This window comes from Mastigoproctus giganteus, chromosome 6 (assembly GCF_048544385.1).
Source record: "Mastigoproctus giganteus isolate SK-2022 chromosome 6, ASM4854438v1, whole genome shotgun sequence".
In the NCBI taxonomy this organism is placed as follows: Eukaryota; Metazoa; Arthropoda; class Arachnida; order Uropygi; family Thelyphonidae; genus Mastigoproctus; species Mastigoproctus giganteus.
The window spans coordinates 140,461,617-140,484,811 of record NC_143580.1 but is presented as its reverse complement, the minus strand read 5'-3'; the positions used below and the strand labels follow the sequence as shown (position 1 = coordinate 140,484,811).

General features: G+C 35.1%; 1 protein-coding gene across 1 annotated transcript in view; it reads right to left on the bottom strand.

The window, feature by feature from the left end:
• Nucleotides 1-23,195, bottom strand: part of LOC150084621 (serine/threonine-protein phosphatase 2A 56 kDa regulatory subunit gamma isoform-like) — a 387,095-nt gene that overhangs the window by 350,846 nt on the left and 13,054 nt on the right. Inside the window, exon 3 of the mRNA XM_090376516.1 lies at nucleotides 5-176. Coding sequence (XP_090232642.1) covers nucleotides 5-176 — 172 coding nt within the window. The remainder of the gene's footprint in view (nucleotides 1-4; nucleotides 177-23,195) is intronic.

Here is a 23,195-nt window from a genome sequence, read left to right as displayed (position 1 = left end):
TTACCTTTTATTGGTGGAAGTTTCTGAAGTTCTCTATCTTTAGTAATATTAAACCTTGAAGAACTCTGCTTTTTATCCTTCTTAATATGAGGAGGTCCTGCATACTTAATTTTTGTTAGCTGAGTTGGTGGAGGAACATTTAGAGACTTACTGTCCTGATTAATGCTTTTATTTACCTACACACACACACACACAAAGAAAAACTCTCATTAACTACCCACAAAGTAAATAGAATAAGTCAAATTTAATTGTTAAAAATATAAAATTAATAAAAAAAAATTGCCTGTGGACAAAGAATTTGTGGATTTCAAATCCAGTGTCTACCAACAGTGGAGCACATGTGGGACAGGGTCTAACATCCATCCTACCAAACTGTATGCCCTCAGAATGTTCACTAATGCATACGTTAAGTCATCCTTATGACTCCCAGTGTACACAGCATTACCACATTTTACGTAGGAAATTTATATTTTATCTTTCTGGAAAATGATACTTACACTGTTAAACAATTTTTATTATTTTTTTTCCTGTTAAAATAAGACTTTTTTAATGTACATTTTCTCCTTGATTACAAAAAATTAAGACTTCAAAATATTCTTATCAACATCAGATTTTGGAAAAACTGACCTTATGTTGCAAAATTATTTTATATTAAAAGCTCTACTTATTAGAAAATAAATCATAACAAATTATTGGAATAATTATGCAATTTTTAAATATATAATTTTATTTGGTTTAAATTTAAAATTTTTTTTTGCCTCAAAATGGTATACCCAGAAATTTTACAAAAGCAGGTTCAAAGCTTATAAAATATCAAATAAGTGCAATACTGTGTTTTTTTTGTTTTTTTTTACAATTACAGTATACATCTCCAATTCTATCAACTTATGATGCATTTGAAATGTCAAAAATATACTGCAGAACCATATTCACATTAATATTGCAACTTTCACAGATATTTTTAATTTTATAGTTGTATGCATTTAATATTACACTGCAGTGAATTAGGAATATTTTTAAAAGCATTTATAAAAATACACAATATTTGCTACCACATCTCTGCAGCTATGACTTTCAAAGAACATAAAATATGTATTTTACTTTATTCCAATAAAATAAAATGAAATAGATGAAATTAAAAATGATATAAAAAAGTATTTCAAAGAGTACGCTCCAATCTAATCAGGAACTACAATACTTCAGTAAAATGAAAAACATAAAAGGAAACAATTTAATAACCCCCAAATCTACCAACAAGCCATGGTTTTGATCATAAACTACACACCTAACTATCTTGAATACCCTACAGAGTACGCAGTTAATGTTAGTTATCTTTCCCCAACACAAGTTGATAATGGTCTTCTCTAAAACAGAGCCTCTAATCTATGGCCATTCTTAGTCTAAACCTACTACTGCTCAACCCAGCCCTATGGTCAAGGTTTGTGAAATGCTGTCCTTTTGTTTTCATAGCTGCCTAGTTTTGACTTTTGAAAATTGAGAGATCAGGTAAACAAAATCAAGAAGAAAACAAGATTTTTTTTGGAAAAAGCATGGAGGTTTTAAAGTTTGCATTCACTAGAAATAAAATTTTAGTGACAACGTACACATTTCATATTAAAACACAGCCAGAGGATTGTTTATAGCACAGTAAGCCTTTCAAACATTAGCTTACCTAGGATTTTATTGTTCATAGATTTACTGTTACCTGCAAGACACAAAGTTGTTGTTATTTGGTTTTTAGGAGCATTAGCAACTAAGGCCATATTGCTCCGGGAATATGCGGTGGTCATTCCCTGACCTTTCCACATCCTCCGTATTTGGTGGTGAAGGGCTCGAACCCTGGTCTAATCAAGAAGCGTTTGCTACGCACTGCTGCTCCTTCCCACCTGGCTACGGAGGCGCCTCAAGACACAAAGTGATTATAATACTGATTATGAACTAATGAAACTAATGGCAGAGAAAAAATGCATGGGGTGCATATAAATTATCAGGTGACACAGAAGTTTATGTTGGATATAAGCTAGTCTGTAATCAAGTCACAAAGGTCACAAGTCAAGTCACAAGTTAGGCAAGTGAAGGCAGATTATGAGAAACATTTGGCAAAGGATGCAAAGAAAAACAGCAGACTTCTTTACTTATGTAAACTCTAAAAGGAAGGGGGTTGATCAGATTGGTCCACTTGACAGCGATAGTTCGACTGTTGATGATCCTGCTCAGGTAGCTTACAAACTGATCTCGAGCTTTTCAAAAGTAATTTACAAAATACTCAGTATTTGCATCTACATTCGCACATGAGGAATTCTGTATGGGAAGTGAAAGCCAGAAGTTTATCAAGCTCTTTAACAGGAAGCTAAATGATTTTGTAATAACTGAGAGGAAGTGAAAGAGAAATTGAAGAGAGAAGTTAAATATAACAAAGGCACCTGGGGTGGAAGGGATCTATCTAATTACATTAATGGAGGCAGTAAGGAAGTAAGCAAATCCTTAGCCATAATTATGAGAGCATCCTTGGATTCGGGGGAGGTCCCCGTGGAATGAAGATGTGTGAATGTATCCACAATTCAAAAAGGATGACACATATAAATACAGAACTGTTAGTTTAATTTCTGTTCAGGAAATAATGGAGTCGTTGGTAAAAGAAGTAATGTGGGATCATCTAGACAAGACCGCAGTTATAGTTCAGACACAGTATGGGTATGTAGGTTAAAGGGAAATCTCGACTGACCAATTTGATTGGATACAGTGATGTAACAAAGGAACTAAATGCAAAAAATAATTTTGATATCTTATACTTGGATTTCAGGAAAGTTTTGACGTGAATAACGTCTATGATGGGGGTACCCTACGGCGCTCAGCTGTACGAAAAGTAAAACGTCTAACCACTGTTATATCTCTGAAACTAATAGACAATAGTATAAACAATTTATACTTATTTTGTCGGGTATATAATGCCATCAATGAATATGCAAGAAAAAAATCAGAATTTTTGATATTTAATATCATTTTTTTCGAAAAAACTAAAATGTTCACATTTTGGTCATTTGCCGTTGTACCTTGGTTATTTTCAGTAACTTCTAAACTATGATAGATAGACATAAACAGTAAGTAGCAAAATTGTTCAGAAGGAAAAGTAGTTTTTACAACTATAAATAGTTTTGATGTAGCTCTTGTGGTTCCCGAGTAATAGCGATGCAAAGTTGAGAGAGTTGAAAAATTCGAGCATTTTCAAGTTTGTTTCCGCAATATCTTGAAAACTATAAATGCTAGACAAAAACAGTAAACAACAAAATTGTTGCCCTTTGAGAGCTGTACAAGGATATATAACTAGATTTCAAATTGAGGTTTTAGCTTTCGAGAGTTGAACAACTAGTTAAAGTAACTACTTCATTCAGGTACTTTGCATTTGTCGAGCAGTGCAGTTGTGTTTCATTTAGTTAAGTTGTGACGATGCCGAAAGTTACATCAATTAAATGTGTTCAAAGATTTCGACAAAAACACAAATCTAACATTGAAAAGCAAGCACCAAAGTCAGCAGAGAGAGAGAGAGTCATAAGCGTAAACAAGATCAATTAGAGGCAGATGTCCAACCATCAACATCGAAAAGAACAGTGCAAACATGCAACAATAAAGGTTACCACAAACCTTTATTGTTGATTGTAAATGAAAATAACGAATAAAATAAAACTGATTTTATTAAGCTTAAATTGTATTTTTTCATTTCACATGACGTTATTCACGGATCCACCTTCGGCTCCATGGAGCTAACGTTTATTTTTTCATATAGTTGCACATAGAAATTGGACTGCAGTACAAATTGGAGAAGTGACATTAAGGGCAAGTTGTAGCTATGGATAAAGGAATGATTGAATGGGAGAACACAGAATGGTAGTCAATGGACATTGCTCTTCGTGGACTAATGTTATTAGTGGAATCCCCCAGGTTTTGGTGTTAGGCCCATTGTTGTTTTGTATATTTATCAATGATATTGATGAAGGCATATCAGTCTTGATGTAAAAGTTTGCAGACAATAAAAAGGTTGGCAGGATGGTTAATGTCAGTAACAATAGTATGCTACTGCAACTGGATCTAGAAAAGTTAGGCAGATGGGCTGAGAAATAGGAATTGAAGTTTAACATTAATAAATGCAAAGTACTATATGTGAGTAACAGTAACCCCAGAGTAACATACCAACTGTGTGGTACTACACTCAGGGTGGTGGAAAATTAGAAAGTCCTGGGGTAATTGTGCAGTCAGATATGAAGTTCTCTAGGCAATTTAGATAGGCTGCCAGGACAGCTCATGGCATTTTGTCAATGAAATTCAGGAATTTTGCTAGCAATGATAAGGAAGTGATTATCCCATTGTATAAGACAATGGTCAGGCCGCATCTTGATGTGACCTGACCTTTAGGAAGGATGTGGTGCTGCTGAAACGAGTACAGAGAAGGGCAACGAGATTGATGAGTGGAACAAAGAGCACTCTTACCAAGAAAATCTTCAGTTGTGCAAATTGCAGCATCTGGAGACTTAAGCACCAGCAAGGTGATATGACTGAGGTGTTAAGGCTTTGAATGGATCGAACAAACTCAGTGCTGATGGGGTTCTTCCACTTGCTCAGACCACACACATGAGGAAGCACAAATTCAAATTGAGGAAGGATGGTTGCAGAATAGATGTGCAGAAATTTGCCTTTAGCCAACAGGTGGCTGTTATTGGAACAAACTTCCAATTCAAGGAAAAACTAGACAAACTACTGAAGGGAATGAAGAGGTGAAACGGGAGGTGTTGGTCTTTTTTTTTTTTTTTTTTTTTTTTGGTTTTTTTTTTGCTGATACTGTATATGCTTGCTTTCTTGCATCCTTTGCCACTGCTAATACTAATTGCAGACTGTCATTTTCAAAAATTCTGAGTCAAAGTTTTATTCATAACAGTGACCCTTAGTCATATGCAGCAATGAAGTACAGACTGTAACACTTAATTGCATAACAATTTTTCAAAGTAAAATATGTGATTATTGAGAAAGACCTTACAGAATCACAGGCAAAGAGCTGCCACACCAAAGATGCACATGTTGCACTATGTACATGCATATGGAAGATGCGCAATCTCCCATAGACATGTCATAGTGGTGTGTTTATGTAATAATATATTAATAATTTTATAGGATAAATAAATTGTTCACATCTTTTCGTTTATCAAAGAAAAAACACACAAAAATGCAATTACAGGGTGGGGCAGAAAAACCTGACAAATTTCATCATATTATTGCAGCAACAACAGTGGAGTGAGACCTAGGTCAGATGGCATGAGGCCTTATGAAATGGAATGAGATGACCTCATGCCATTTCATTAACAGTGGAGAAGTGAACTATAAAACACATTGTGCTTTTGTTATTAAAACATATTTCAAGAATGGCGACTGTTACCACAATGGCATGCTTATTTCACACTCACTTTAATATCTCTCATCATGGCTTAGTCCCCAGCCATAACACGATAAAGCTATGGATACAGAACTTTTGGCAAAGTGCTTTTAAAGTGAAGAAGAAATCTCCGGATGTTGTGCAAAGAGTACAAACACTGCAGAATGTTGAAAATGTGAGATCTGTCCTTTGGAGTTTATGCTGCAGGAAGGTTTGGCAGGAAGCAATCCGCTACCCTGAGAATTTCCTTGCACAGAATTTTGCATAAAGATCTCAATTTTCTGAACAATTCCCCTGGATTATGGCTGAGGAATGTTCTGCTTATGACAGATGAGGCACATTTTAAATTTTCAAGTTGCATCAACAAACAGAATTTTCACTATTGGAAGGTGAAAATCCAAAACAGTTCCATCAATGTCATCTTCACAGTGAGAGAGTTACTGTCTTGTGTAGGTTGCATCAATTGGGATCATAGGCCCTTACTTCTTTGAAGACAATGGAGGTAGTACGGTTATATCAGATTGCTATGCAGAAATACTACAAAATTTCATGGAGCCAGAACTGCATCACCACAGAATTGATCTTAAAACCTTAAGGTTCCAGCAAGATGGGAAAAATGCTCATATGGTGAGGACAACAATGAGCGTGTTGCACGTAACGTTCCCAGGGCATATGGTTTCATCGAACGGTGATGTTCCATGGCCGGGACATAATCCAGATTTAACTACTTGTGGCTACTGGCTGTGGGGATATATCTTAAGAGTAAAGTGTATGTTTTGTGGAGTCAGAATTGTGTCACCACTAGACCAGCAAACATAGAAGAATTAAAACAAAGAATAAGTGACAAAGCTGAAACAATTCAAGGAAAAATGTTCCAGAAATTGATAAGAAATCTTTTAAGGCAGACTGGAACAATGTCTGAGAAATAACAGATGTCTCACTGATGTGATCTTTAAAAAATAAAATGGCATCAAATGTACTTCCTAATGATAGTAATCATTAAATATAAAACCAAAATTTCAGTACATTATTTCATTTCAAAAATCGTCGGGTTTCTCTGCCCCCCACCCTGTACTTTATAGTAGCTTTAAATAAACACATCAAAACAGCTAGAAATGTGAACGGTAATACATTGTCTACAAAGTGGCTAAATTACATGTAATAAGTTTTAAAATTAGCATCCAATCTCAATAACAAATTTGTGCAATATTGCAACGAAACATACTCAATAAGAAAATAGCCAATGGTCTGATTTATATACTTTTAAAAAAATTAAAGTTTTTTTGCTTAATGGTTTTGTATATTTTTGCTCTTAAGCTGTTTTCTCAATCAGTCAAAGAATCTCCCAGTTGCAGTCCTCTAGCATAGATGCAATTCCTAAGGGTGTCTAGAACTTCCATCATAGCTGTATTTGATGGATCAGCAACAGCTTCTCTTTCCATGTTTCATTTTGCTTCATTTCTTCATTTTCCATGACCTGCATAATTCCTTATTCGTGAGTTCCCCTTCTGTTGATGTCACCATCTACCTCTACCTATCTTGAAAATCACTAAGAAACTTCGAACAATCAGTGGTGAGGCTGAAAATAAAACAATTCTGGATTGTTTCAGCTTAACTAGAGTCCACGTAATGTACCTTACAAGTTTTGTTGCACTTTGATAAATCTCCTGCTGACAATCTAGCAAATAACCTTTCTCATCGTACTGCTACAGTAATTGTATTTTTAAATTTTAACAATTCCTTCATCTAATGGTTGTATGGTTATGGTGGGGAAAGAAAAACAAATTTCTACAGCTTGAGTCTTAACATCAGTTTTGTGGGATGTGTAATTATCTAGCAGGAAACATACCTTAAGCTGTCACCTAGCCATGTCTTTGTCGAATTCTATGAGCCATTCTTTAAATATAGAATAGATCATCCAGGCACTGCAGCTGGACACGTATTTCACTGATACTGACTGTACTCCACACAGGCATAAGTGGGTTGGACGATTTACCGATGATGAGCAGCTTTCTCTTATCCAGTTCTGCCCAGTTGTATGCAATGAGGGGGCTATTATTCTTTCTTTGCTCACCTTGGCTCTACATGGTTTTTTCATTTGAGAACATGAGACCATCTTCTGGGAGGACACAGTAATAGACTACCATTTCATCACAATTATAGATCTTAGAATTCTGATTTAACTTAGGTTTTCCTCAATCTTTTTGAAGTAATAGTTTACAATTTTTTTGAAAAGAAAAAAAGACGTGTTATGACAGCAAGGTGGAAAAAGGATCAAATCAAGACAAAAACACAGACTGTCATGAACACAAGAGAGTGGGCAGCTATGTTTTTTTTTTATTGTTTCACTGAGGCTTTGTGATTCCAAGAAATCCTCATGGGCAAAATTTCTTTTTGCATGATTTTTTAGTCTGATAGCATAATATTATGATTTAGTATGACATACTGTATTTTATTTTACAAATTTCCCACTCACAAGACTGAACAGCAAAGGAGTTGAATAGTCCCACCAAGCATTATGTACTTTTGTCAGTACAAGTACTATCCAATGTATTCTTACTAATTTGATGCAGTGTAGTGAAATATACAAAACTAATACATGCATATATCACCTTTCACATATACACTGCCCTACCATTAATATCTGGACACCTGCATATTAACAAATAACCTTCATTTACAAGAAAACTAATAACGTGCTGAAACCTTTAGCCTTTATGACAGCCTCGAGTCCCCACAGAATACTCTCCACTAGTTTTTGGTAAATGTCCTCCAATATTTTCTGTAATTTGGCCTTCAAAGAGGCAATCAGTTTTGGGCAGTCTCTCCTCACATGCACCCAACGACCAAGGCAAGAGAATATTTCAGAAGCTTTTAATAAGTAAAAACAAACTTGATCAAAAACTACAACTGACATCAAAAGGATGGACTAATTGCATTGTATAAGATTGCTTACAGAATTATTAAACATAAAAAGCCTCATTAAATAGGAGAAATGGTGGTGCTACCTGCAGCTACTGGTATGGACAAAATGATGCTAGGTTCAAATGGTTTGAAAAGGAAGATAATATAGTGGGAAGGAGAATTGCTAATATGTCCAAAGACCTTTATAATCGATTAACTGAGAAATTAAAATAATCATATTTTGCACTGAAAATGGATGAAGCAAGAGATGTATTTAAAGATGCTCACATCAAGAGATGTATTTAAAGATGCAACACATGTACAATATGTTGTTGAAACTGTTAAGGAAGATTTGTTATTTTGCAAACCTACTATTGATGGTAATACCACATCAATAAAAATTTAATATAATGGCCAGATTTTGTAATGAAAATTATAAATAATGTAGGAAAACTGTTACTGGACTCTGCATTGACAGAGCTCAATTTAGGGCAGGACGAAATAAATTTGCAAATGCTAGTTAAAAATATAGCCCCTCGTTGACTACATGCTTCACAGACAATCAATCACTTTTATTGAGAAATATGAGTGAGGCACTACAGTTTTTCAAGTTGTTACAAGAGTAACCAACTTTAAAAAACACTGTCCATTAAAAGGAAGTCTCTTTGCAAAACTGTGTGACAATATGGGGGAAAAAACATAGGACATGTTTATAATATTAGTGTGAAACACACTGGCTTTCTCATGCCAAAATACTTGTAAATTGGCACATGGCAAAAGAAATTGCCATTTTATTTAGTGACAATAATAATGATGAATCAAATTCAATTTATAACAAATATTTTGGAAAATATTTTTAAAAAACTGGGCACTTTAAATATATCAATGTAAGGTCCTCAAATTCATAATCTGATCCAGAGAGATAAAGTGGCTGCATTTATGAAAAATGCTACAGCTATGGATAATAAATTTACAAAAGTATATTTTTTTGTTTCCCAATTTAAAAAAATATCTGCCTTACAAATGAAATACAAACTTGCTTAATAATCACTTGACCACTCTACAGAAGCAATTCCAGTTTTATTTTAAAGATCTAGATATTTCTAAATATGAATGGATAAAGAACCCATTTTTTACAGATAAATATATTGTTGTTGTTGTTGTTATTATTTGGTTTTTAGGAGCATTAGCAACAACTAATGCCATATTGCTTGGGAGATATGCGGTGGTCATTCCCTGACCTTTCTGCATCCTCATTATTTGGTGGCTCACAGGCTTGAACCCCGGTCTAATCAAGAAGCCTGTGCTATGCACTGCTGCTCCTGCCCACCTGGCTATGGAGGTGCCGATAAATATGTTTGATGCAAGTGATTTACTCCATTTGAACTATAAGGAACAACAGAGTTGTTTTGTAACAATATGTTGAAAAACAAGAATTTTGAACCTGAAAATCTGATTCTGTTTTGGCCACAAGTGAATAAAAAGTTCTCTAATTTAACAAAAAAAAAAAAAACAACAATACAAGTTTTGCTACTATTTGTAACATGTTACCTGCATGAAATAGGGTTTCTGTTGTAGTTGTTGTAAAGACAAAATATCGACCTTGATTAATGGTTGAAAAAGAATTATGTTTAGCAATATCATCAGTGGCACCATGTTTTGAGAAACTGCGCCAAAAAACAATACCACCCATCACATTAATAATAATGTTATTATAAGTTATGCGTATAACTTATATGTTATAAATACGAAAATTAATAAATATGTTTAAAGGTGTATATTTGTTTTAAATACCAAATGCTAATTTCCACTGCCCACATGGGCAGTGGAAATTAACAGCTGCATGGTGCTATTAGAGTTTGTCTTTTGTTTCCTCATTACTTATCTGTATTAACATGAAAATTATAAAGGATTTTAAATAAATATGTGTGTGTGTTATGTTATTTTTAGTGTAAATTTAAATTTGTTTGTGTGTAGTTATAAAAACTGTAACAAATTCTTAATTTTATATGAATAAAATTAATAAATTTAAGCTAAGAAAGTTATTTATTTGCATAGATCATTTTATGAAAGATGGGGGTTCTGTTTTGTTAAAAAAAAGGGATGTCATACATAAAGTTTCAAAACCACTGCCTTAGTAACTTACCTAAACAGATCTTCATTGATCTACCTTAGTGAATAATCCAGATGGTGGTGGTGGTTGATAATGCTGCTCATGTCACTGATCTGAGATACAGTGGCCCCACTTTACTATGGACTTTCCATAATAAAATACCGTTCACTATAACGACATGTAGCAAGAGCAGATCATTGTGATGTCACGTTTGCAAATTGAATTTTAATTCTATTAAATGGCGATTCTAATAAACGACTGGTTCACTGCACAATCATATTTTTACTATGGACTCTCCATAATAAAATACGATATGTAGCAAGAGCATTTCATTGTTATATCACGTTTGCGAATTGAATTTTAATTCTATTAAATGGCAATTCTAATAAGCGAAAATAGGAGGAATATTATCCATATATTATTGCTATAAAAGAAAAGATATAAAGCACAAATTTACACTTTAGTACCTTACCAAATAACAAAATTAAATATATGAAAATCGGAAGAATTATTTTCTGCAGGTTAGCAAAATAAAAATAAATTTACACTAATTACATACATAATTAATACTGTAATGTAAATACTAATTGATATTTCTGTTCACTGACATTTGTTTTTGGGCTGTACAATTTAAAATAGTAAAAACCCAGAAAAATAGTAAAAAATAGTAAATAGTAAATTTTTTAAAATAGTAAAAACATTTCACCATAACGTAAAAACCCAGAATTCAAGGTATTATTGCAATAAGATAAATTTTATTACCTTTTTATAATAGATAAGCCCAATAAACACTAACAGAAAAGCCCAATAAACTGTAAACTGCAAATTGTTTTTAATGTTTTATGGTAGTGACCTCCAGAAATGTGATTTAGAAAAATATCACAAAGGCATTCAAATTTGATTCTTATAACCGAACATATCTGATAACGATGAAAGTGTAGTGCATTTTAATGATCTGAATCGGTTTTCTGAAATTTGATTCTATAAAGTGCCAATTCTATTAACCAGTGATCGTGTTAACTAGCACCTACTTATTTCACTTTACGATGGGCTTACAATTGTTTCCAACCAGATGTTTACATACCCTCTCAGCTAACAGAGGGTATGTAAACACATTGACTGTATTCTATATAAAACTAACACAATTTCCATTATAAAAATCACCTTTTAGAGAGAGAGAGAGAGAGAGAGAAAGAGATAAATAGCTTAATTATAAAGTGAAAATTTCAACTTCCAAGGCCTATATGATGGGGTTATAATTGTCTCCGACCAGACAACGTGGTCCTTCCTCTCAGCTAACAGAAGGTATATAAACATATTCTATATAAAAATCACCTTTTAGAAAGAAATAAACAGCTTAGTTATATGGCAAAAATTTCAACTTCTGAGGTCTTGAAACGAATTACCAAAAAAAGTGTTATCGGGTTCACATTATGATATTTTTACGATATGATGGTCTCTGGAACGGATTAATATCATAAAGAGGGGGGGTCTACTGTATTGGCTTATTATTGCCTTTAGTGGCTGATTCAAAATGACAGCTCATTTGCTGCTTCAGTGAACCATTACTGCCTTCAGCATCTAAAATAGCAGCTCACTATACTGCCTCTCCAATGGTGACTTCAGACTTCTCTCAGATGGTCTCTTTCTGCCACCATTTGGATTAGTCACTGGAGCAGCAGAAAAAGTTACTTCCATAAGTAACTTTCCTCCCCCCTCCCCACACCCTGCAGGTATGGATCATATACTGTTACATAGGGTCTTTAAAAGATCAATATATTATAGAGTGGGATATGCTGGTATATATGATCTTGAAAATATCAGTATGCTACTTTAAAGGATTGCTAGAAGAGTTCTGGATTTCCTCCATATATCAAAGACATTGTTATTATCGATGCAGAAAACCTTGCAAATAATTTGGATTGAAAAACAAACATATCCAGTAAAGCACAATAATTCAAGAGAAAGCCAAGAGTCCCTCTGAAGGTTTAAAAAGTGAATCCATATCCACTGAAAGTTTCATTACAAACTCTGGATGGTTTTAGCATATATGTATAAAAAAAAATTAGATAGTGTGAATCAGAGCTGTAATACTCAATATGTTCTACGTTGATAATAATATTAGTAAATTAATAAGAGGAGTTTACCTCAATATAGTACGTGGAACACTTCCGTATGATACCCTCCAGAAATTAAAACGGAAAAAACGAAAAAATCGACAACTTACCGGTACATTAAAGTAAAGTATAAATAATTAAAGTAAAATATAAATAATTAAATAATCAATTTAACACAATTCAAAATCAATTTAACACAATTCAAAATCAATTCAAAACAATTAAAATTCAAATTAACGCAATTAAAAGAATCTAACGAAAATATTCAAAACGATTTTCCTTCCTAAAATCGTTTTGAATATTTTCGTTAGATTCTTTTAATTGCGTTAATTTGAATTTTAATTGTTTTGAATTGATTTTGAATTGTGTTAAATTGATTATTTAATTATTTATATTTTACTTTAATTATTTATACTTTACTTTAATGTACCGGTAAGTTGTCGATTTTTTCGTTTTTATTTCTGGAGGGTATCATACGGAAGTGTTCCACGTACTATATTGAGGTAAACTCCTCTTATTAATTTACTACTAGTATAAAAAAAAAGAAAAAACTAATCAACACAAATTGAAATTAAATGATGAGGCAATTGATGATTTCGAGGAAGTAAAAGTGTACTGCAAAACTCTGCAATGCATAGTTTTGCAGTACAGACTAATCTTCAATGCAGATGAGACCTCTCTTCTTTGGAAAAAAATATGCAGAACTTCCAAAAAAGAAAAGTTCACACCTGGGTTTAAGGTGGCAAAATATAGGTTTAACCTACTTTTAAGAGAAATGCTGAAGGGGATTTTAAGTTTAAGCCCATGCTAGCATATTAAGTTAGAATCCAAGGGTCATAAGAGGGTATAAGAAAACCTCTCTTGCAGTTGTGCAACAATCAAATCAGAAAGGATAGGTAACTCGGAAGATTTTGGAAGAATGGTTTATTTCTGCCTTGCTGTAGAGAAATATTGCAAATCTAATAAAATTGCACATAAAGCATTGCTGCTTCTTAACAATGTTCCTGGACACTGTTTAGAAGCAGCAATGTTAACTTAAATGTGAAGCCCGATAATAATATTAGAGTCACATTTCTCCCAAACAATACAACAGACTTGATCCAACGTATGGATCAAGGGACAATCTACACATTTAATCTACATCTGGGATAAAAATATTCTTTAAATAAAAATTCTTGGAATGAAATCAAACACTCAATGTTAAATTTAGTGTCGCAGAAAATATGGTTGGAAAATGTCTGATTTCCAAGGCTTTGATAAACCAATGGGCATTTTTAAAATTTTTACAAGATATGGGTTTCAGTGAGGTTGAGGAAATGATGATAGAGTTCTTAAATTTGCATAATGAAGCACTGTCAAAGGAAAACCTGCTTCAATTGGAGAGGACGAATGCAACTTCTGATGACTGAGGAAAGAAAAAAAAAAAGAAAACTCTCCTCCTGTGGAGGGGAGGACAGATCTGAAGGACAGCTAACTCATCAAATTACAAAAAAAGAAACTCAGATGAATTTTCACTTTAATTAATGAGACAGTCAATTATTGAAGAAATGAATCCCGTGGTAAAACAGAGTTCACATGTCTGCAGGGACTTGGATCACTCAACTGAATGTTACAGAAAAATTTATAGAAAGAAGCTTAACTCTACAACTGTTCAAAGTAAACAGGACATTGTCAGCACCAAGCCCAAGCATGCCTCCAGTAGAACACTAATGTAATCCACACACCTAGCAAAAGCGATGGGGCCATTTATAGCACAGAATTCCCAATAAATCTATGCAGTAATTTCTTCTTTTTTGGCAATTTTTCATTTCTTTTTCTTTTTTATATTTTTAATTAAATTTTTCGACTTCTACATAATTCTATACATATACAGTTATCACAAATAATAATCAGTGGCTAAACTATGAATAAAACACAAAAGTGACAATTTTTTTTTTTAGGGCATTATACATAAAAGTTTTAAGTGAGGACATAGTGTTCCCTAGTCTAGCAGCTCAAGGGTTTCCCCAACTCCACAAACTAGCAATTTGAGGCAATAAAATCTCTGTAAAGGCCAGATAGTGTGCAGTTTGCATCGTATTATGTTAGGTTACGTTGGTCTGTTGTTTGTCTGGCCTCTTGGCCTAGGGAACACCACAGTCCGCTAGTTGACATCCACTACCACAGGAAGGTTGGCAAGGTAGGAGGGTAACAGTTCTTTGGCTAGGCAAATCCTGGAATTTTTATTAGGGAGGACCACTTAAAAAAATAAAAAGAAAAAAAAAAAGAAATTTTTACTGGAAAGGGGAGTGGAGATGACAGACAGTTATGGTGAAGGTAAAGGTGGTAGATGACAGGAAGACTTCCACAAGGAGTTAGAAATTAAATGGATATAAGGGCACCCCTGTGAAGGCAACCCACCCTCCATAGAAGGAAACTATTAAGAACAGGTAAGGTGTTTAGGGTGGTAGAGCCACCATGAGAAAGTTAGGGGGAGGTCACTATCAGGCGATCAGTAACAATCCCACAATGGCCAGACCAGCTGAAGCCAGTATTGGCATCTCACGCCATGCCCACCTGTCCCTTCATGACAGTGTTCTCCACAGAAAAGTTTTTTCGGTTTGATTTCACTGTCATTGTTTCAAGTCAGTAATTTGATTAGTAGTACATGTCAGTTCCCAATGGGTCCCTAGGGTATGCTGTCCAGTGAGTGTCAAGGTGCAGTTTCAAGTCCAGGGTTGTCAATTTGGGTGTTGTCATTTTTCAGTTGCCTCTCATTAGAAGTATTTATTTTGTTGGTCATTTATATCAGGTCAGTTTATCTAGGTAGTTTGTCCATTTCCAATCAGTTTAGTCATATAGTCAATTCCATAGCATGCATCAATAAGGTCCATGCCAGTGTTCTCTGTGGATGGCAATTAATGTCCTGCATTGAGCAAAAGCTCCTGTGCATACTTAGTAAAAGCCTTGTACTCTTCTGAGTCGAGGAGATGTGATTCCAGATTTCGATGTGGAGAGAAGACCTGGATCAGGCCGTAAGAGAGTGACTATGCCTTCCCAAGATCAATATTTGAAACGGCTATGCTTTCATAACCGCCATGTTAGTGCTCCTGATCTTTTAGATGGCCTCTGTGTTGAAACAAGTGCACGAACTAGCACCAAAGACAGCTTTCAGAATGTAGTCTACATGCCTATTGGCCCAAGAAGAAGCCTTTGTTGACCCAACAAATTAGGAAGAAGCGACCTCCTTGGCTAAAACGCATATTTCATGGATAAAAGAGCAAGGGGACACCGTCATCTTTTCTAATGAATCGAAATTCAACCTGCATGGCTCGGATGAGAAGCAATATGTCAGAAGATGAAAATCGGAGACACACCATCCTGACTGCATAATATCGACCGTAAAAGTTCCCCGCCAGTCAGATGGTCTGGGGAGGCATAACAAGCAAAGGGGTGGGGTGAATTAAGTTTATTAACGGAACGGTGAATGCAGAAACCTACACTGCTATCTTGGAGGAGTGCCTGAAACCTGTTATTAGGGATCATCACACAAACGTTCAAAATTGCATTTTTCAACAGGACTCAGCACCTTGCCACACAGCAAAATTGGTAAGTTTTATGCTATTTAGATTTAATGATGAGTTTGTCTTCTTGTCTCACAAGGCTTAAAACATACTTACACCAATGTTTTCCGTCATTTTTCTCCCTTAAGGTGCAATCATACCTCAGAAATGCTGGCATTACAGTGTTTGGCTAGAGCTGCGACAGGCCAAATTTGAACCCTATCGAAAATTGCTAGTGCATAATGTTATCTAAAATTGCTCAGAAGAAGTCAACAAGTACGATTCAGCTGAAGTCAACAAGTACGCAATTCAACTCACAATACAGCACTGTATGTGGTACCACAAAATTGAGCAACTGTATATCCAGAAATTGATTAACTCTACTGCAGATTGTTGCAAGGTTGCAATTGCAGCTCAAAGAGGAACAACAAAATATTGAGGATTTATTTTGCTGATTTACAGTACATAATACTTTTATGTTAACGTGTCATTTCAGTTTATACATGTAAATGCAATAAAATGTATGTTTGGTTGTCGTTATTGCCATTTGCATGATTTCTCATATTTCCATTCATTATGCATTTTACCCTTTGGGAAGATATTTATGGCAATTAAGTATATCAGGTGGAGTCTTTTTATTGGATTTCATTCACAGAGATATATATATTTCCATCTAACAAATGCATTTCGAACATTTCTGCAACCCACATTACAACACAAAACATTATTTACAAAATTGTAATGCAATTTTTTTGTCTGCCACTGTATGTGTATACAGGGTGTTTCAGTTAAACGTTTCAGAACTTCTAAGAGGGGTAGGGTACATTCTGACAACTCGAAATCATATAGCAATGTGGGGTCGGAAATGCTTTCCTGAAGCGGTGTTGTACACAGAAGCACCATAAAGAAAAGAGACCGTAAGTGAGAAATCGTTTTAATAATACATGAAAAGAAGCAAAAGGTACATGGATTAAAGTAGGTGTTCGAAGTTTCTTCCACGGGCTACAATGCACGCCTCACATCTCCGAAGTATGGACATCCGAACATTCTGGAATACTCCAGGCGAATTTCGAATTTCTTCGGCAGCTACTGCGATTCTTGCAACCAGCTCCTCAGCATTGTCAACAGGGGTGTCATAAACTAGCGATTTCATATGACCCCAGAAATAAAAATCAAGACATGATAGGTCGGGTGACCGAGCAGGCCAACGCACGGGACCACCACGTCCGATCCACTGTTGACCAAATGTGACATCCAGGTAGTTACGAACATCTCCGCTATAATGGGCAGGGGCTCCATCGTGTTGGAACCACATTGTCTGTTGCGTCGATGCAGAAATCTGTTCATCTCTCAAAAGTTGTGACAATACTTGCTGCAGAATGATCAAGTAGATAGGTCCGGTTAGACGACACGGTAACAGGTAAGGTCCGATGAGGTGATCTCCCATAATACCGGCCCATACATTGACCGAAAATCGAATCTGTGCTGCACGACGTCGTATTGCATGCGGGTTCTCGACCGCCCAGATATGGTCGTTATGCGTGTTGAAAATTCCTTCCCTTTTTGAAGGATGCCTCATCAGAAAACAACACTTCGGCAGGAAAAAGGGGATTTGTAGCACATTTTCCAAGGTACCACTGTGCGAAAGCAATACGAGGTGCATAATCCTCCGGTTGCTGTGTCTGGACACGCTGCACGTGAAACGGATGCATGTCTTGTTCTCGGAAAATCCTCCAGACACTGCAATGGGAAACCCCGACTGCGTTTGCTAGTCTTCGTGTACTCGTTCTTGGATTCCCCTGTACATGCTGCAGCACATTCTGTTTGACGGCTGGAGTCCGTGCTGTTCTTACCCTGTCCCTGTCAGCTCTTTCAAATGAACCTCTCTCAGCTAACCTCTGGTGCAGTCTTGCAAAGAAATTATGACTGGGAATACGCCTCGTCGGATATCGTTCCACGTACAAACGCTGTGCGGCTGGCCCACTACAATTTGCAGCCCCGTACGCCAAATGCATATCGGCTAACTCTGCGTTCGTGTAATCATCCATCCTACTAACTTGGCGTTCTTGTGCGAAATTAAGATTCCCTGCACTAAAACTCGGAATTTTCGATTCTGCCCATTGGTATATGATTTCGAGTTGTCAGGATGTACCCTACCCCTCTTAGAAGTTCTGAAACGTTTAACTGAAACACCCTGTGTATATATATATATATATATATATATATATTATGTGAGGTAAAAGTTAGGCAAAAGTAATAAAAATAAATAAATATGGCTATGTAGCTATCATTAGAGGCAGCAAATGCACATCCTCCACATGATGCCTAATTATATCTGATAATTAAAATAAATATGATATTTAAAATAAAAACATCAGCCAGTAGTACGGCAATAATACAGAGCGAAACGAAACGCAAAATAATATAAAATAAACAAACAGGGAAGGGAAAGTAGAGATAATAGGACAAAAAGGTAGTCGATAATCCCCTGTAAAATTTAGTCAATTAAGTCATTAAACCCAATTAATAAAAAATTGTAAATTTAAAATAATGCCAATTATAAATAATTTAGCGGTACCCCCCTCGAAGGTACCAGTTCCAAAAAACGTGAAATATCACCAAAAAAGGGTTAAAGAAACTACCAAAAAAACTAGAATCTAATGATAGCTACATAGCCATATTTATTTATTTTTATTACTTTTGCCTAACTTTTACCTCACATAATATAAATTAGTGGTAGTAGTGGGTTGATATGCTAAATAAGCAGCGCCTGTGCCGCCATCTATTCTTTTCCTTTCTATTATATAAGCTGGTTAAGCTTGCATTATGTCAGTGGTGTGGCTCTGATCAAGAGTGCTGTCTGTTCTATAGTTTATTTTTCGCTGCATAAGGACCACCGCCATGCAAATCCTCTGCATTGGTTGATCTATCAGAGAATGGAGGTGTTTGGTTCTTCGATATTTCTGCCTTTGCGATGATTTGTATGACGATTAAAATGCAGCGATTCCATGACCATTATTGGTCTCGTGGTCCTCTGTCGATATGGGGCATGATGGTCAGTCTATCATTTCCATATTTTAGTTTTTTTGGTAGTTTCTTTAACCCTTTTTTGGTGATATTTCACGTTTTTTGGAACTGGTACCTTCGAGGGGGGTACCGCTAAATTATTTATAATTGGCATTATTTTAAATTTACATTTTTTATTAATTGGGTTTAATGACTTAATTGACTAAATTTTACAGGGGATTATCAACTACCTTTTTGTCCTATTATCTCTACTTTCCCTTCCCTGTTTGTTTATTTTATATTATTTTGCGTTTCGTTTCGCTCTGTATTATTGCCGTACTACTGGCTGATGTTTTTATTTTAAATATCATATTTATTTTAATTATCAGATATATATATATATATATATATATATATATATATAATACTAATTAAATCCAAATGAATCGAAAATTAGACCGCAGAAATAAGTGCAAAACGCAGTGTGATCCTAGTATCATTCTTTCACAGCATGGATTTGTATAGCATTTGAAATGTAGTGGTTCCCTGACCATTATGGTCTCGTGGGGCCACTGACGAGATGGGGCATAATGGTCAGTCTCTTCTATTCAATTCGATATTATGATATGGTCTACTTTTTATTTTTTCTCTATTTTTACTTATTTCTGTATTGTTGGCAGGTTACATTTACATATAGTGATATTTCACGCAATTCAGAAATTGGTGCTTAGCAAAGGGGGGCACCGCTAAATTTTCCGCATTCCCATAAGGTAACATATGTATTTGTGAGTTGCTGTCGGTGCCATAGGATATTTCCTAATCAATAATAAATGGTAGTGAAAAGATGCACAAATATCAGTCAAAATATTTAATATTCGAATATTTGTACATATAAAATATTCTGCATTACATACGTATATAATTATGTGGTAAACTACTTACGTATCAAAATTAAACTTAAAATTCCAATTAAAATCATGAATTTAATTGATCATTGATTTAATTTAACTGATAAATTTAATCATGAAAAATGTGTCGATTTTGGGTTGAACTTTGGCCCTCTTCCAAATAAACTACAAAGGGTATTAATTTTAAATTCCCCGCAGCGTTACCATCCAACAATAAAGTCAAGCAATCCTTCACCGCTTTGAAACCTGGCACGTTTTTTTCTTCTTTCAATACGAAACTTCTTTTAGGCATTCGTTTCCACAAAAGTCCTGCTTCATCTATGTTAAAAACTTGTTGAAAAGTAAAACACATAATACCCCTCTTCAATAATTTTAACAAGTTCTTTTTTGAAAGTTTCGGCTCCTTGATCTGCACTTGCGGCTTCTCCCTGGATTTTAAATCTATTCAACCAGCTCTTACTAGTTTTAAATGGTTCCACATTTTTTTTTTTTTTTTAGGTGAGTTTTCTTCAGATCATTATATTGGCTAATCTCTCTCTCTCTCTCTTTTTTTTTTTTTATAATATTTAACTTAACTGAATTCTGCATTGGATATTATCTTCAATAAAATTAGTTCAAGTCTTTCCATTTCGATCCTAATAGCTGGCCTAGCCATGGTTGCTTGCAGTGGAACAGCTATCTTTCCCACTGCTAAAATTAATTCTTTATTTTTTTTTATAATTTTTATAACAGTTAAATTTGCAAGTCCTAAATTATGGCACACATCCGCTTGTCTTTGACCGGAATCGATTCGCTTCAAAATGTCTAATTTAATTTTCAAATTCAGTCTTTTTCTTACATTTATAGTCTTCGTACTGCACCCAGGCGTTTTTGCTTTTTCATTCTTATCGGCCATTATTAACTCTTCAAAAATGTAACTGCGTTGGTTGCATTAATTATGATACAATGTTCGAGTAAACTGTCCGTTACGCACGATGTCTAATACTGTACTAAGTGATGACTAGACTTCGGATAAATGCATATAACGCAAATATTACAAGCAGTATACTTGATCATTTTTTAAAATGTTAATCTCGGAATTACGTAACGTCACTGTACTGCAATTAAATTAGCGTGCAAGAAAATTTCTCAAGTCAGCGTGGGAAACGTTTTAATGCTGTTTTGCTATTCATTTTCAAGCTATCAACTCCATGAAATGAAACGATTTTGTTAATACAAAAATGATATCTGTAAAAGAATTTTATAGTGATCTGTAACAGCATTATAGTCAGATACGGGTTATAATATATGAACAGCATTATAGCAAATCAGCGTAAAGCGAACCGCGTTATAGCGGGGGCTTGCTGTGTATGTATATATATATATATATATATATATATATATATATATATCTCTTTTGGTATGAAGAAAGTGTGAAGAAATAGTTGTTCCTTACCATTGAACCTACAGTATACACGAGAAGTGAAATAGAAGAAATGAATAAGAAATGTAGTGATATATGACAGGATGAAGTGACAAAATAAGATATGAAAAAGCCAATTAAAAAAAATGGTAAAATAAGGACAGATTGCAGTAAAATTAGTAAAATAATACCACATTGCAGTGTTTATCACTGTGGTCTTATTTTACCATTTTTTAGTCACCTTACCCTATCTTATTTAGTCGCCTTTTCACGTCTTATTTTGTCACTTCATCCTATCATATATGGCTACATTTCATATTCATTTCGCTTCTCGTGTTTAGTGTAGGTTCAATAGTAAGGAACAAAAACTTCTTCATACCAATATTTATACATTACGGTTGTAGGGTATTTTTGCTTAAGCAGTGTCCCTGATCCATAATACCTATTGTTATCTTCCTTTTCACTCCATTTGTTCTCCACTCTCACTTATTTTCTCAATGCTATTATATACAGGGCGATTCACTACCAGTGCGACAAACTTGCAGGAGGTATAGCGGGCACAAAGACAAATTGGAATCACATAGCATTGCAGTATCCGAAATGCCTTCGTCATGCAGTAGAGGACGTTGAAAGGGAGGTCACGTGAACAGCGATCCCGCTGGAAGTCAGCATTTGCGAACCGTTTCTGTTTGAAGAAACCAAGTAGCAAAAGTCCTCCGGAGTGGATAATCCGCAGGCTCCAATGATTGGATGCCGTGCAGATGGTATGATCTCATTTGGTTTGTTGACAGTATCCTCCATACAGTGGACTGGGAAATACCCAATCGTTGGCCTATAGCTCGAGTACTCGTACTCGGATTGCCTTCTGCAAGACGTAGGACATTCTCCTCATTATCTGACGTCCTTGTTGTTCGCTCTCGATTCATGGTACCTCTCGTGAAACAACCAGTCTCGTGTAACCTTCTGTGCACACGTGCAAAATCATATGATGAGGAGCACGCCTGTGCGGGAAATGTTCCTGGTACAAGTGCAGAGCGGCGCGCCCATTACAGTCTGTAGCTCCATACGCGAGATGCATGTCAGCCAGTTCAACGTTTGAATACTCGTCCATCCTACTGCCTTGGGAACCGGTTCGCAAATGCTGACTTCCAGCAGAATCGCTGTTCACACGACCTCCCGTTCAACGTCCTCTACCGCATGACGAAGGCATTTCGGACCCTGCAATGCTATGCGATTCCGATTTGTCTTTGTGCCCCCTACAACTCCTGCAAGTTTGTCGCACTGGTGGTGAATCACCTGTATATAAATAAAAGAAATATATATATATATATATATATATATATATATATATATATATAAATAAAAGAAATATATATATATATATATATAATCCAATTAAACAGACAGATATAAATTAATAAAAATATATATTAAAAATAAATGAGAAAAATAGTAGGAAAGCTAACTTCAGTGGCAGCAGAAAAGCACAATCCACTACATATTGCTTATAATAAGCTAAATTTAAAATAGGATATTTGCCAGATGCATGGCAAACCAGTAGAGTGAAAAAGAACTTAACCAAATAAAATAACATAACAATCACAGAAAAAAATAAATTGGAGGGCGGGATAAAAAAGAGGGTAGTGTTGAAGCAATGTTCCATGGCAGGGCAGATTTGCAATTTATACAGCTTGAGCAGCTGTTTGGAAGAAAAGTAACGGCAAGAACGAAAGAGAAAACTAAGTTTTTTAGATGCAGAGGAAGCAATATTTGTAATGTGC